General features: G+C 41.2%; 1 protein-coding gene across 4 annotated transcripts in view; it reads left to right on the forward strand.

Moving 5' to 3' along the window:
* LOC143892225 (uncharacterized) overlaps positions 1–8,234 on the forward strand; it is a 56,974-nt gene extending 48,740 nt beyond the window's left edge. For all 4 annotated transcript variants that reach the window (XM_077396689.1, XM_077396690.1, XM_077396688.1 and 1 more), the window contains 2 exons: positions 7,559–7,653; positions 7,932–8,234. In XM_077396689.1, coding sequence (XP_077252804.1) covers positions 7,559–7,621 — 63 coding nt within the window. In that variant the 3' untranslated portion in view covers positions 7,622–7,653; positions 7,932–8,234. The remainder of the gene's footprint in view (positions 1–7,558; positions 7,654–7,931) is intronic.
* The last annotated feature ends 4,127 nt before the right edge of the window (positions 8,235–12,361 follow it).

Consider the following 12,361-nt stretch of genomic DNA (forward strand, 5'->3'; position numbering starts at 1 on the left):
CAATAAGAAAGATCAACGGACACAACATACTCAGACTTGACATTGACACAATTATTTAGACATACCCACTTTGACCAGAGAGTATGCAGCTGACAAAGAGATGTGAGACTTAGTTTTTTTTTTTTTTTGAGGCAATAGACTAGCGCTGGAAGTTCATGGACATCGTGCCTTCCTCCACAATGGTGATGACTATGGAGTTCGACCCTGGAATAGGAATCTCGGAAGGGGCGGCCTCTTTAGTTTCTGTAGACCTGGCTCAAACTGATTTTCAACACCTGATAATGGCGAGGCTTTCTCTGGCATGATGTTTTCAAGGGGCTCAAGCTCTGACATTTTTTTATTTTATTTTCCCTTTGCAGTCAATCTACTTCCCAGCCCCAGGGTGGTATAGGTAAAGGTGGTGGGACCTATGAAGGGCTGAATGGGTAGAGTGGTTCCCATGGTGGGTGAAAGAGGTGCAACATGGTTAGGGGCAGAGCTCTCGGAAGCATTTGGGTTCGAGAAGAGTGAGGGCCCCGTCTATCAGGTCCTGGATTTCAACATCATCTCTCTCATTTCTGCCAAGACGAGACTTTTAGTATACTCAGCCATCTGGGCAATGTGAGGGGTGAAATGGGTGAAGCAGAATTGCGGTTAAGCCTTGAAGCTGGGCGAGGCCAAATGGGTTTTGAAAAGGTGAATCTTTCGAGAGCTATGATTAACCAACCGGGCAAGATTCCTATCATGGACATCACAAACACTAGGTTCAATGAGAAGAAATCGCATGGCAATGTAATGCGCAAGTTGAGACAAAAGGTAGCACCAACACATCCTTCTGTGGGATAAAATCAGACAGCACAACAACTGTATGGGGCAAGATAGACACATGGTTTGTCAACAAGCTTATGAGGCTAATGATTACACTCAAGTTTTTTAGAGAAAATCCGACAGCACAACGGCTATACGAAGGGGCTAAATACCCAAGTATAGAGAGTACGCCGACAAGGATGAAACATGGTTCTCAGCAAGAGTACACACTCTGGTAATGATAATGGCAAGATAGACTCATAATCGACATGCGGAGCGATCTGATCAAGATCGATCAAATGATCAAGCTCAGGGAAGATAGATCATGGCTATAAAGATAATGATGTGAAACCAATAATCTGATCATAATCCAAAAGATGGATAGATGGGAAAAAAAATTAGATTAGGAAAGAAAACCTAACTAAGAAGCAGGCCCTAATCTAGTAATAAATATATATACATATATATACATATACATCCTAACCAGGGGCACCAACCCTAGTCTAATCTAGAGGAGTCAAGAAAGTCTTGACTCAAGACAGACATGTGAGTGTACTAGGACTGCGTCTGTAGCCACATAAAGTGAGCTACCCTAGTCTAAAAAAATAGGATAGGGTCCCTAACTCTAGGCTCCACATGTGTAAGCAACACATATGTTCGTCCCTAAATGCAAACAAAAGGACCATGCAATATATAGAGAGAGTAATGTCGCGAGGTCCACCTGGCCGGGTGCATAGTTACTTGTATGCTGTGACTATCGCCCAGCATACGAACTATGTCCGTTTTACACACAAGGTGTCCAGGTGTTGAGATACTACTGGTGCGGTGGCACTAGAAGGCGGGTATAACCCTCACGGCTCCTACTTATAGTATCTCTCCGAGAGTAACCTGATAGTATATCCACAGCAGAAAAGCAACCACAAAACAGATAAAATATGCAAGGGATGAAAGTGAGTGTGTGAGCCCTTGTTTTATTTTGTACCTATTTGGTGCCCCTGGCATTCTAACGGAAAAATGTTCCCATTTAAAATGATTTTAGTCCAAATTTCTTCCAAAATTAGTGAAAATGGCATTTTTACAGAGTTAGGCAATGTTCCAAGAATTCCCCAGCAGAGTCGCCAGCCTGTGGACCCCGATCCCGAGGACGGCGGGGCGAAGGACACGAGATCCCACGCCGAGTCCTCTAAGATCTCCACAATGTGAAGGAGAGCTCTACCAAGGAACTCTCGAAATGATGCCGCTCACAGCATGGGTGGCGGTATAAATGAGATACCTCTCGATTCAAGGACCAGCCCGGAACCAAGATGTACCTATAACAAAGAAGAGTCGCCATCCAAGGAAGTAGGCCCTGGATCCCATGAAATACTCTGTTGCAACGGATAACCAGAGATACAAAAGTTCGTGCCTGATGACGAATGGGGAAAGTATTAAGCGCCCCCAATTCGCCCAAGTGCAAGCACCTGGTCTCTTATGCCATTTTTAATTAATTTTGAAGAGTTTTGGGCTAAAATCATGTGAAATGGGAACGAGCATCCCCGAGAAAACGTCTATCTAAGCATGCATGACCCGGGGATGAGCAAAATAAAATAAACATTCAGATCCTAACCCACCGCATCTAATCCTAACCCATCACATCTAGGAAAGCAATAACATCCGCATGCACAACTACAGCTAAGCAAGTAATAGCAGATATGATAAGCAGAGAAGCAGTAAATATCTACAGCTAAGCATGTGAAACTAAACGCACAAGGAATAAGCAAGCTGCAAATAAACACACAAGACATCAAAGACAAACACACGATAAGCTAAAAGATTCGAGGAAAGAAATGAATCGAAAAATCAACGGTACATGAGGACCGAAAATGCCAGGGAAAATAAAAGGGAGCGTACGATAGGCTCAGGGAGCGATTCTAATGAATCAAGCTCAGCGATCCTGATCCGCTGAAGATCAGATAAGTCTCACGATCGTCATAGCCTATCGTTGGGCTCAGCGAGGACAATCCCTGTGAAGGGGCCACGCTACGTCGTCGCCCGTCCCAAAACCCGATAAAACGTCGGAAAACCGATAAAACTGGAAAACCACGATCAAAATCGGAAATGAAATGAAAAGAAGGCTCCGAGTGACCTGGCAATCACCATCCTTGCCCATTTTGGTTTTTGTATTTTTGAGAAAAGCTTGAAAGATATTTTTGGATGTTGAAATGATTTTTTTTTGAAGGGTTTAAATGATTTTATTGAAAAGTTTGACTGAACTTGGGATGAAAATCCCAAGCTGCCTACGTACCCTGTAGAAAGGGATCAAGCCGACGTAGTTCGAACAGCTTTTCGAAAAACGCTTTTGTTGTTTTTTGATGTTTTTGTTGTTTTTTTTGTTATTTGATTTTTATGAGTTTTTTTATCCCTTTTGATTGAAAGGGGTTATGGCTCAAGAGGTTGCCGTCCGACATCACCTAAACCCGACAAAGCGTTCCCAAAATCGATGGGGATCCCGAAGCACAAAGAGTATCCCAGGGAAACAAAGAGGTTGCAGATTTGCAAGCCCAAGACATGCAACTAAATATTGAAGACCAGCTGAGATTATACACTAACCCAACATAGTTATACTGATAATATTCTCAAGAGAATGATGGAAAATAATAAAGGGTATCCCTAACCATGAAACCCCTTAACACATAGCAATTCCACATACCTGTGCTGGACGAAATCGCAGTCACCAAAGGCCCATTGGAGTATCGGTGTCACCAAATGCTCATTGGAGTATCGGTGACGGTACCGGAAATGCCGGAAGAGAAGCTGATGGTGAAGCTTGAATTAAGAGGTCGGAGATGAAAGCTGAAATAATAGGAATTGAAATGGGTTTTGATGGGGTATTTGACGTGGGTATTAACGAGGCCAAAATGGGACCAATTGGGATTAAGAAATTGAAATTGAAGAGGGGAATTAGTGGGATAGAGGTGATGGCCTGAAATGGTGGCGCGACACAGCCGGATTCCGGCAAGATTGCCGGAATCAGTAGTGTTAGAAATGAGAAATGGTTTTGGTAGATGAAGGGAGGAGTGGCTGTAAATGGAAGAAAACCCAAGTGGGTTTAATGGCTAAAAGAAAATGGTGGTGGGGGGAGTGGCCGGAGCAAACGGTCGGCAGGAATGAGGTTGGGGGAAAACGACCCCAAACCTCGCTCTCCCTCCTCTCTCTCTGTTTCTCTCTCTCTCTCTCTCTCTCTCTCTCTCTCTCTCTGTTTTCCCTTTTTTTTTTGAAAATGGGGATAGTGGTGGTGGAGGGAGGAGGAGAGATGGTGGCGGTAATGGAGGGGTCGGCTGGAGGAGGAGTGGCCGGAGAAGAGGGATTGGTCGGAGATGGGAGGGGTTGAAGAAGACGTAGCACCTCTCTTTCTCTTAGCTCTCTGTTTTCTTTTTTTCTTTTTTTCTTTCTCTGCTAATCTCTTGCAAATGAATGTGGGTTTAAGAGGTTGGGGATGGTGATGATGAAGATGGAAGAGGGTTTTCGAAGGGTGGTGTTGGGGTGGAGATGGAGGTGGTGGATGATGGCCGTGGGTTGTGGAGGAGGATGGTGGAGAAAATGGGTTTCGGTTTTGGGTTTTGAAGAAGGGTTTGGGGTGGAGATGGGTTTCGATTTTGGAGGTGAGGGTTGGAGGAGATGAGGGTGGGAGAGGGTTTTCGAATGGGTGGTGGTGGTGGTGGTTCGGTGGAGGTGGGTTTCGGTTGTTGGAGTGGAGAAAATGAATTTGGGTTTTGGGTTTTGAAGAAGGGTTTGGGGTGGAGATGGGTTTCGATTTTGGAGGTGAGGGTTGGAGGAGATGAGGGTGGGAGAGGGTTTTCGAATGGGTGGTGGTGGTGGGTTTCGGCTGTTGGAGTGGAGGAAATGGGTTTGGGTTTTGGGGATTGAGGATGGTGGCTGGTGCGGTGGAGATGGAGGTGGTGGTGGTGGTTCGGTGGAGGTTGGTTTCGATGGAGGTTTGGGTGGTCGGATTCCGGCAAGCTTGCCGGAATCAATGGAGGTGGGCTTGCAGAAGGGGATAACGAAGAGGGTTTTGATGATGGGAAACGGTGGAGGAGATGGTGGTGGGTTCTGATGGTGGAGATTGGTGGTGGATGACGGTGGTGTTGTTGCCTTGGCTCCCTCTCTTCTCTCTTCTCTGCTCCTTCTTTTTTTTAGAGAATGGGGCTCTCCCCTTTTAAGCCCTAATCGACCCTCTTTAAAGGGGAAATGGCATTTTTGCCCCTACTCCTTCCATGGACACCCCCCTTCAAGTGTATTTATGACTACTATTTTTAACTACAAGGGGTGGTCTAGGTAGAAAATGGGGGTGGAACATTTAGCTCTTATTTGCTCGGCTTCGGGGCTCGGATTTCGGGATTTATTCAAAACTTTTTGGGAAATTTGGGTCAGGTCAAAATGGGGTGTCTACACTCACCTATAATTTTGGGAAGCGGAGTGACTAATCTCTTCGACATCACCTTGCAGCTATTTTGTATATGAAATGACAAAAGCTAATGGCCTGAAGTTAGAAAAATACTGTGGGCTTTCATTCTTGGAGATCAACATTATAAAAGGAAGTATAATGTCTGGACAGCTGTCCTCTCTCAATAAATTCTTCAATCTCTTTAACCATGTCATTTTGGGTGAGTTCCCCACAACACACAAAAAATCTTCCATTGAACCTAATCCAATCCGGGAGAGCTTTCTTGGAGAATACTCCTAAGTCCTAACCGCTTCGTATACCTCTTCATTGGATGGGGTTTGCATCAAAAATTGATTCTCTTCATTTGTTACTAGTCTTGGTATATGATCCAGCATTTCCACATTTACACATGGCCCCCCTCCATCAATAGATTCTAAAATAATCAACTGCTAATAAAAGACTGTTTTCTTTGAATCTTATTATCAGAAGTTGGAGAATCATTCAAGTTAGATTCTGCCATTATAACATTGTCTCTGGCATCGTTGACCCTTTGCTGGACATTACCAAATACTTCAAGATTCCATATTTTCAATCGCTTTTAAGGTTTATAAACTTCATAGTCACTGCGTCCAAAGGCCTTTTTTCCATTGGTTTCATCCATTCGACACGGACAATGTCCATAAAACCCTTATGCAGTGTCCACATGTTTTGGAATTTGAAGGGGCATGTAGTTGGATTTTTGTCTTCTTTACATTAAATCTAGAGAGGGCAATGATCAGGAAGAACCGATCCTGGCCAAGTGTTTCACTTTTGTCGAATGAAATTGCGACATCCATGCAGTGTTTACTAGAACCGTATCTAGCCTAGCTCATATACAATCACCCACCACTTGATTATTATATCTAGTAAATTTGTTTCCTCCGTAGCTGACACTATTGGTCCAGATTTTTCCACAGCCTCCTGAAACTCATACATTGCTCCCACCTAATTTTCCCTCTCAATTTAGGATGGTGTTGCAGTCACCTCCTACAGCCCATGGTTTTGATATGTTGTTTCTACACTCTTCCAAGTATTCCCACATCTCTCGCCTAACCACCACAGAGCTTCTAGCGTGAACATTTATGGCTTTGAGGCCTTCCTACTTTAACAGTTATGGCTTGCTGGTTTCTAGCGATTGTGTTCGCTTCGAGAGATTCATCCCATAACTACCAAATTTGAGAGTTGCTATCCTGGTTTGTACTGTAGTTTTCCATTTTAATCTTCCTTGTAAACTCTCGAATCTTGTCCTCTCCAATCATGGGTTCCATAATAGCACAAAACAACATCTTGTGTATTTCAATTAGCTTTTTAATCCTACCAATTGTGGCCATATTGCCTACCCCTCTCGCATGTCGCATCACAGACCAATTCATTAATCATAAAGATCGGTTTCCAGAACCATTAAAAAAAAAATGACTGGTTTCCAGATCTTTTTGTAATCCGGGTGGTGACACCTACTCGATTCTTTCTTCTTTTTTTTCCTTAGATGTGACCGGAGTCAATCTTCTTACACATTTGCCTCCAGTTCTTTTTTTTTTTGGTTCTAACATTTATAGATTAGACAAAAGAATCCTTCCTTGTTGCCTTCAGTTGATTTTGCCCCTTTTCCAACTCCTCTACAAGAACTTTCTTGTCGTTAGATAGCAGCCCATGTTTTACATAATTCTCTTTGCTTTTCTCTTTAGTCTCATTGTTGTCTCCCTCAACATTTTCTGCATATTGGATTTCCATTTAATCTTTTTGTGCAGCCTCTAGGGCCTTATCCTACACTTCTTTTCCCAGGTCGACTTATTCCTTTTCTATCTCACCCTCCGTCCCTGGTTGTTTTTCCACCCATGCCAGCTCGGTTTTCTTTATCACAGTATCCTATCTATTTCTCTAACAGTTTTCCTACCTGGGTTTTCACCGCCTTATATCTGTCGTTCTCATGGCCTAGTAGCTTGGGATGCCTTCATATACCACTTTTTGCCACATGCCCCTTTCTAAAGACGATCCTATTCACATACGATCTTCTCTCTTCTATTTTTTTGTGAGATTCTAATTCGATGCATATCCGTTCTTGTCCCTGGAATAGTAGGTGCTGCCATCTTGCTTTTTTTTCTCAAATGTTATATACTTACATGAACAAATAATCTTACAATAATAAGCTTTCCAATATTCTCACATAACTGATGCATTAGTGTTAGCTTTTCTTTGTACTGATAATGGACACCAACACAAGTTTCTGCTTCTAATTGACATAGCAGTAGATTAATTGAACAGATTTTAACCTTGGGAGATAGATCTAATACTTGGGGTTATGATTTGTAGATTGTATTCTCTCGCCCTGGAAACCTTGTGGCATTTGCTGATCCATACAAAGACGAATATTGATACTTGCTCAGCTACCAAGGTCCTCACATCAAGTAAGGCCCCTGACACTTCCCTGTTATCTTTCATCACATTATTTTTCCCTTCAAAGTTTCAAGCATTTTATCTTTCATCACATTAGAAAACGAGCAGCAGGGAGACATTGTTCTCTTTTAACAAAATCGGAATTATTTTGATATTAGCAGTTTGATGGCTTCGTAGAAATAAGCTGTTAGTGGTAGTGATTTCATTTGCAGACTTAATCATCAGTTATAATTAAATTAGATTTGCTAATATCACTCTCTCCCCCTTCCTTTTTCGGGGCACATGTTAGGATGATTGGAGCTCAGCTGTACAACCAAAATGAGTGATCTTGGCGTCTCGATTGAAAGATGAACTTTTGAGGTGAAAATTTCAGTTGTTTAAACTTGCAAGGCTTGATCAAGCACAATTTCGCGTGGATCTATTGCTCACTCTCCAAAACTTTGTTAGGTTTGGATTATTGGGAAAACTCTTTCTATTTAAAATGTCTTCCCTATTGTTTGGTTTGCAACTATTTGTTTCCTGGAATCTTGAATATGTTGTTTGGTAGACAATTCCATGAAAAAATACCTACTAATAAGGAGGGTTTTCTCTTTTCTTCTGATAACTAATTTTAAGCAATCGGGTTGTTCACCATGGGAGCCGCAAGCCGGGGTTTATTTTATCCTTGGATAAACCTGCCATTTTCTGTTCACTTGTACCTCTCTCCCCGGATAAAATACTATCACAACAATATTATGCTCACGAATCTTGGATATTTCAAAAACTTATCCAGGGGGAATAGCCAAACTCCGGAACAGCTTATCCAGAGATTGTTATCCCAGCCTCCACAATGACTGTTTGGGACCGGCATTTGAGAAACCATGGATAGCTGTGAGGAAGGTGGAAACAGGGCCATTAAAAAAAAGGTTTTTTTTTTTTTTTTTTGGGGTGAACTCTCAGCTCTGCTTTGGTTAAGGTGGGAGAAAATAAAAGGCGGTGATCGCCCTGTGTTTTCACCAATGGGATGGGCAGAGAGGATTGAAATATCAGCTTAAAAAAATAGAGGAATGCTAGATACAAGGATGCCCTTGCATAAGGAGCCAAAAAGGGCCCTTGGTTGGATCCACATCATTAAGTAAACCGGATTTACTTTTTCAACCAATTTTAAACCGTTCCCGAAAATGACGGGTGGAACCAATCAAGGGCCCTTTTCCGACTCAATGCAAGGGCGCCCTTCCATCTATCATTACTCAAATCGATATTCCTTCCGCAAATTGAAATTAACTTGCACTATAATTGCAAATTACCATAGGGTTAATACATTTTGTCCAATTTGAAAGTACAGAATCTAAGATGATTGTGTCGAATTGAATGAACTTTCAAAAGAAAGCCAAGTAATACTGATCATAAAGCCGAGGGTGGGTTGTTAGCATTCGCCTTCTATGGGCTTTCCAAAAGGGCGATGATCCCCCCCCCCCCCCCCCCCCCCCCCCTCCCCGCGCATTACGCATGCGCTCCCCTTCCAAAAGTACAAGTAGGGATCACCTTCTATCCATACATTTTTAACCAAATGCTCTGTACCTAGTTCAAGCAATGGCCACTAATATATGCCAAAGATTAAGACACACTCCTACCCAGAAATTTACTGACTAAATGGCTTGTTGATCGACATGTAACATATCCATAATTTACTTTCTATGAGAGATTCGTTCTTTCGCTTCGTTTTGTCTGGACGCTTTAGCTATGTTTTCTTTCCTGGGAGTGGATTAGTTCGGAAGTGTTGTGTTTAAGGAGGCATTAGCCATCTGTTTTGTGCACCAATCTTTCGAGGTGTTGTCTCTGAGATCCGAAGTTGTTGGCCACTAGTAAATTGTGGCCTTATCACGCACAGGTGGTACATACATTATGGCTGTAAGAAGATGTAAAGGATACAGTTTTTGTTTAGTGCAGGGATGATCCAATGTCAATGTTCTGTTTAGCTCAATTGGACTGGTGCCGGTATGTTGGTCCGGGACTACTGGTCCCGATTGCTACCTCAATATTAATGAAATATGTCAATTTTCAAAAAAAAAAATTGAAGAGCCAAGATAGTCAATTGAAGAGCTAAGATGGTCTCATGTAAGAATCTATTGCTCATAGAAGAATGCAAGGTTTTAATTTTGGTTGGCACAGAAACGGTTACATTTCGGTTTCGGTGGAAATCTTGTAAAATTAGAGAAACGTATGGAAACATATGCAAATGATGAAGTTTTAAAATGAAAGTTTGCGAAATGCTAGAATAAGCACAGATACATACTTAGAAACCATCAAATAAGCAAGAAGCCATCCATAATGGCTTAATCGCATTAAACACCTAGTGACATGCATTGTTGCACATGTCTGGAACAATAAAGTCAATAAAGATATATAATGTAATGAAGAATATGAAAGTACAAAGATTAGTCTCCCCTCTAAGGACCCCAATTTTATGTCAATATCATTGAGTGGTGATGAATTATTAGTCCCATGCCAATCTAACATCCTATGCATAAGATGCGGTTACTTTGTGTAGTCCAACGATGTTTCCTACCAAATATCATCTCTTCATTAATGAAATGAAATGCAAATCATTACATCTCTATTTTTTTATCATTCTGACAATTTCGGTCGAATTTCAGACATTTCAATCAAATTTCAAGATTTCAGACGAATTTAAAAAATTTCGGTCTTAATTTTGGAGAAATAATGATGTGGAATGAAATCATGTAGATATCATTACATTGGGGATGAAAATGGAAACATCTCTGTAATTTTGGGGAAATTTCGAAAAAAAAAATTAAAACCATGCAAGAAAGTAATTTTATGACCTAACAATGTAAATATTTTCTATGCAATCTTTACTATATCCAACCACATGGAAAAAGCTAGGAAAGATTTATTGTCACTGCATATGTTACAGGTATCAACCTACTAGGTTACCCATGAGTTCACTTAAAGAGGTTTTCATATTAGACTTTCAAGAATGATTTTGTGCAGCATGTTCCAAATAAAGCAACATAAAAACCCAAGGCAACAGATAGACAAACGAATTCTTGCCGCATACAACTGTCACCGCGGCGAAAGCACCCGGTTAGTGACCGTCAAAAGAACATGAACTGGGCTCAAAGAGAAACCTCGAGTTTGGCGGCATTTGACCCACACATGGCTTCTAGTTAAACACCAAATATTCGAGCAACATATTTGGCTGCATTTCCCCCACACGGCTTCAAGTTAAACACCAAATATTTGAGCAAATCATAGTCATAAATGCTTTTCACCCCTCACCCCAATAAAAAACTTCGAGCTCGGCAAAGCAGGTAGACATCTGATTACGAATCAGAATGCAGCATCTCCTGTACAAGTTGTAAATGAAACAATTATCTATGAGGAGACTACTTCATTGCTATTTTTTTTACTTCATTGCTATTACACTTGTTGACTACGTCAGTTCTAATTCACCGCTACTCTACGAGGCAACTAAGTGCAACTAAACAGAGCAAGAGGCTGTTTGATGTGAAGACGAGGTGAATTTTCATTCTGAGACTAAGTTCCCTCCAACAAAGGTTCAGCACCATGTAGTCGACCTCCTGTCTGCGGTCCGCATTAGTGAACCCTTCAAATGCCATTAAAAAAAAAAGGTCCATTCACCAAAACAGCAGTTTCAATTAAAAAACTTAGCAGATAAGCAAGAAAAATAGGGTCACCCAGAAACACAAGAGTGGAACTGAATATAAGTTAAGGGCGGTGTCCTCGATTATGCTGATTAGGTGAACTGTTATTGTAGACACTCCATTTTGACCGAACCCTTAACCCGTCATTTTGAATAAAAGCCCTAATAAATTAATGCATTAGAGTCCTAAATTTGTCCCTATAGTAGGTTAGGATCCCATTTAGGTCCCTTTAAAATTTTGTCGAAATCCGCCAAGAAATGGCAAATAAGACGAGTGTAGTTTGTAGCGTTGTGTGGTATAGTGTAGCAGAAGGGGGGTGTTTTATCCCGGCCAGGGGGTTGCCTGGGAAAAATAAAACGTGTGTAATTTATAATGAGGGGTGTTCCTGGGCAATGGAAAGGGCCGAAATTTATTTGCTTAATTTTTCATTAAACTTTTTCCAAATGGCCACCGTTTTACAACCAAAACCAAAGCAAAATTTTTGAAAAGGGGTTGTCCTATAAACTAATAGGGGACAAAAATTAAGGAAAAACTCTATAAATAGAGCATTTGGGCTCTCATTTGAAAGGGGATTAGGGCTCTTAATCTAATTTTAGAGAGAGAGAGAGAGCTTTCTAGAGAGAGAAGATTCTAGAGAGAGAGCTTTCTAGAGAGAGAAAGAAGGGCATCTAGAGAGAGAAAGGACATCTAGAGAGGAAAAGAAGGACATCTAGAGAGAGAAAGGAGATCTAGAGAGGAAAAGAAGGAAGTCTAGAGAGAGAAAGAAAGAGATCTAGAAAGGAAAAGAATGAGATCTAGAGAGAGAAAGAAAGAGATCTAGAGAGAGAAAGGAGGTCTAAAGATAAAAGAAGGAGATCTAGAGAGAGAAAGAAGCTTTCAATGAGAGATCCAAGAAGAAGAGCACAAGGTTAGTAGATTTTAAGTTTGATTTGAAAATTGAGCCTAAATTGGAAAATCTAAGTGAAAAATGCTTTAAAATGGTTAGATCTAGCAACCTAGAGCTAAAATTTACCAAAATATGTTTACAAACATTTCTCATTTGAAGATCTAA

The sequence above is a fragment of the Tasmannia lanceolata genome, unplaced genomic scaffold (genome assembly GCF_043159265.1).
Source record: "Tasmannia lanceolata isolate RefF3 unplaced genomic scaffold, GAP_Taslan_0.1 ptg000015l, whole genome shotgun sequence".
Classification (NCBI taxonomy): Eukaryota; Viridiplantae; Streptophyta; class Magnoliopsida; order Canellales; family Winteraceae; genus Tasmannia; species Tasmannia lanceolata.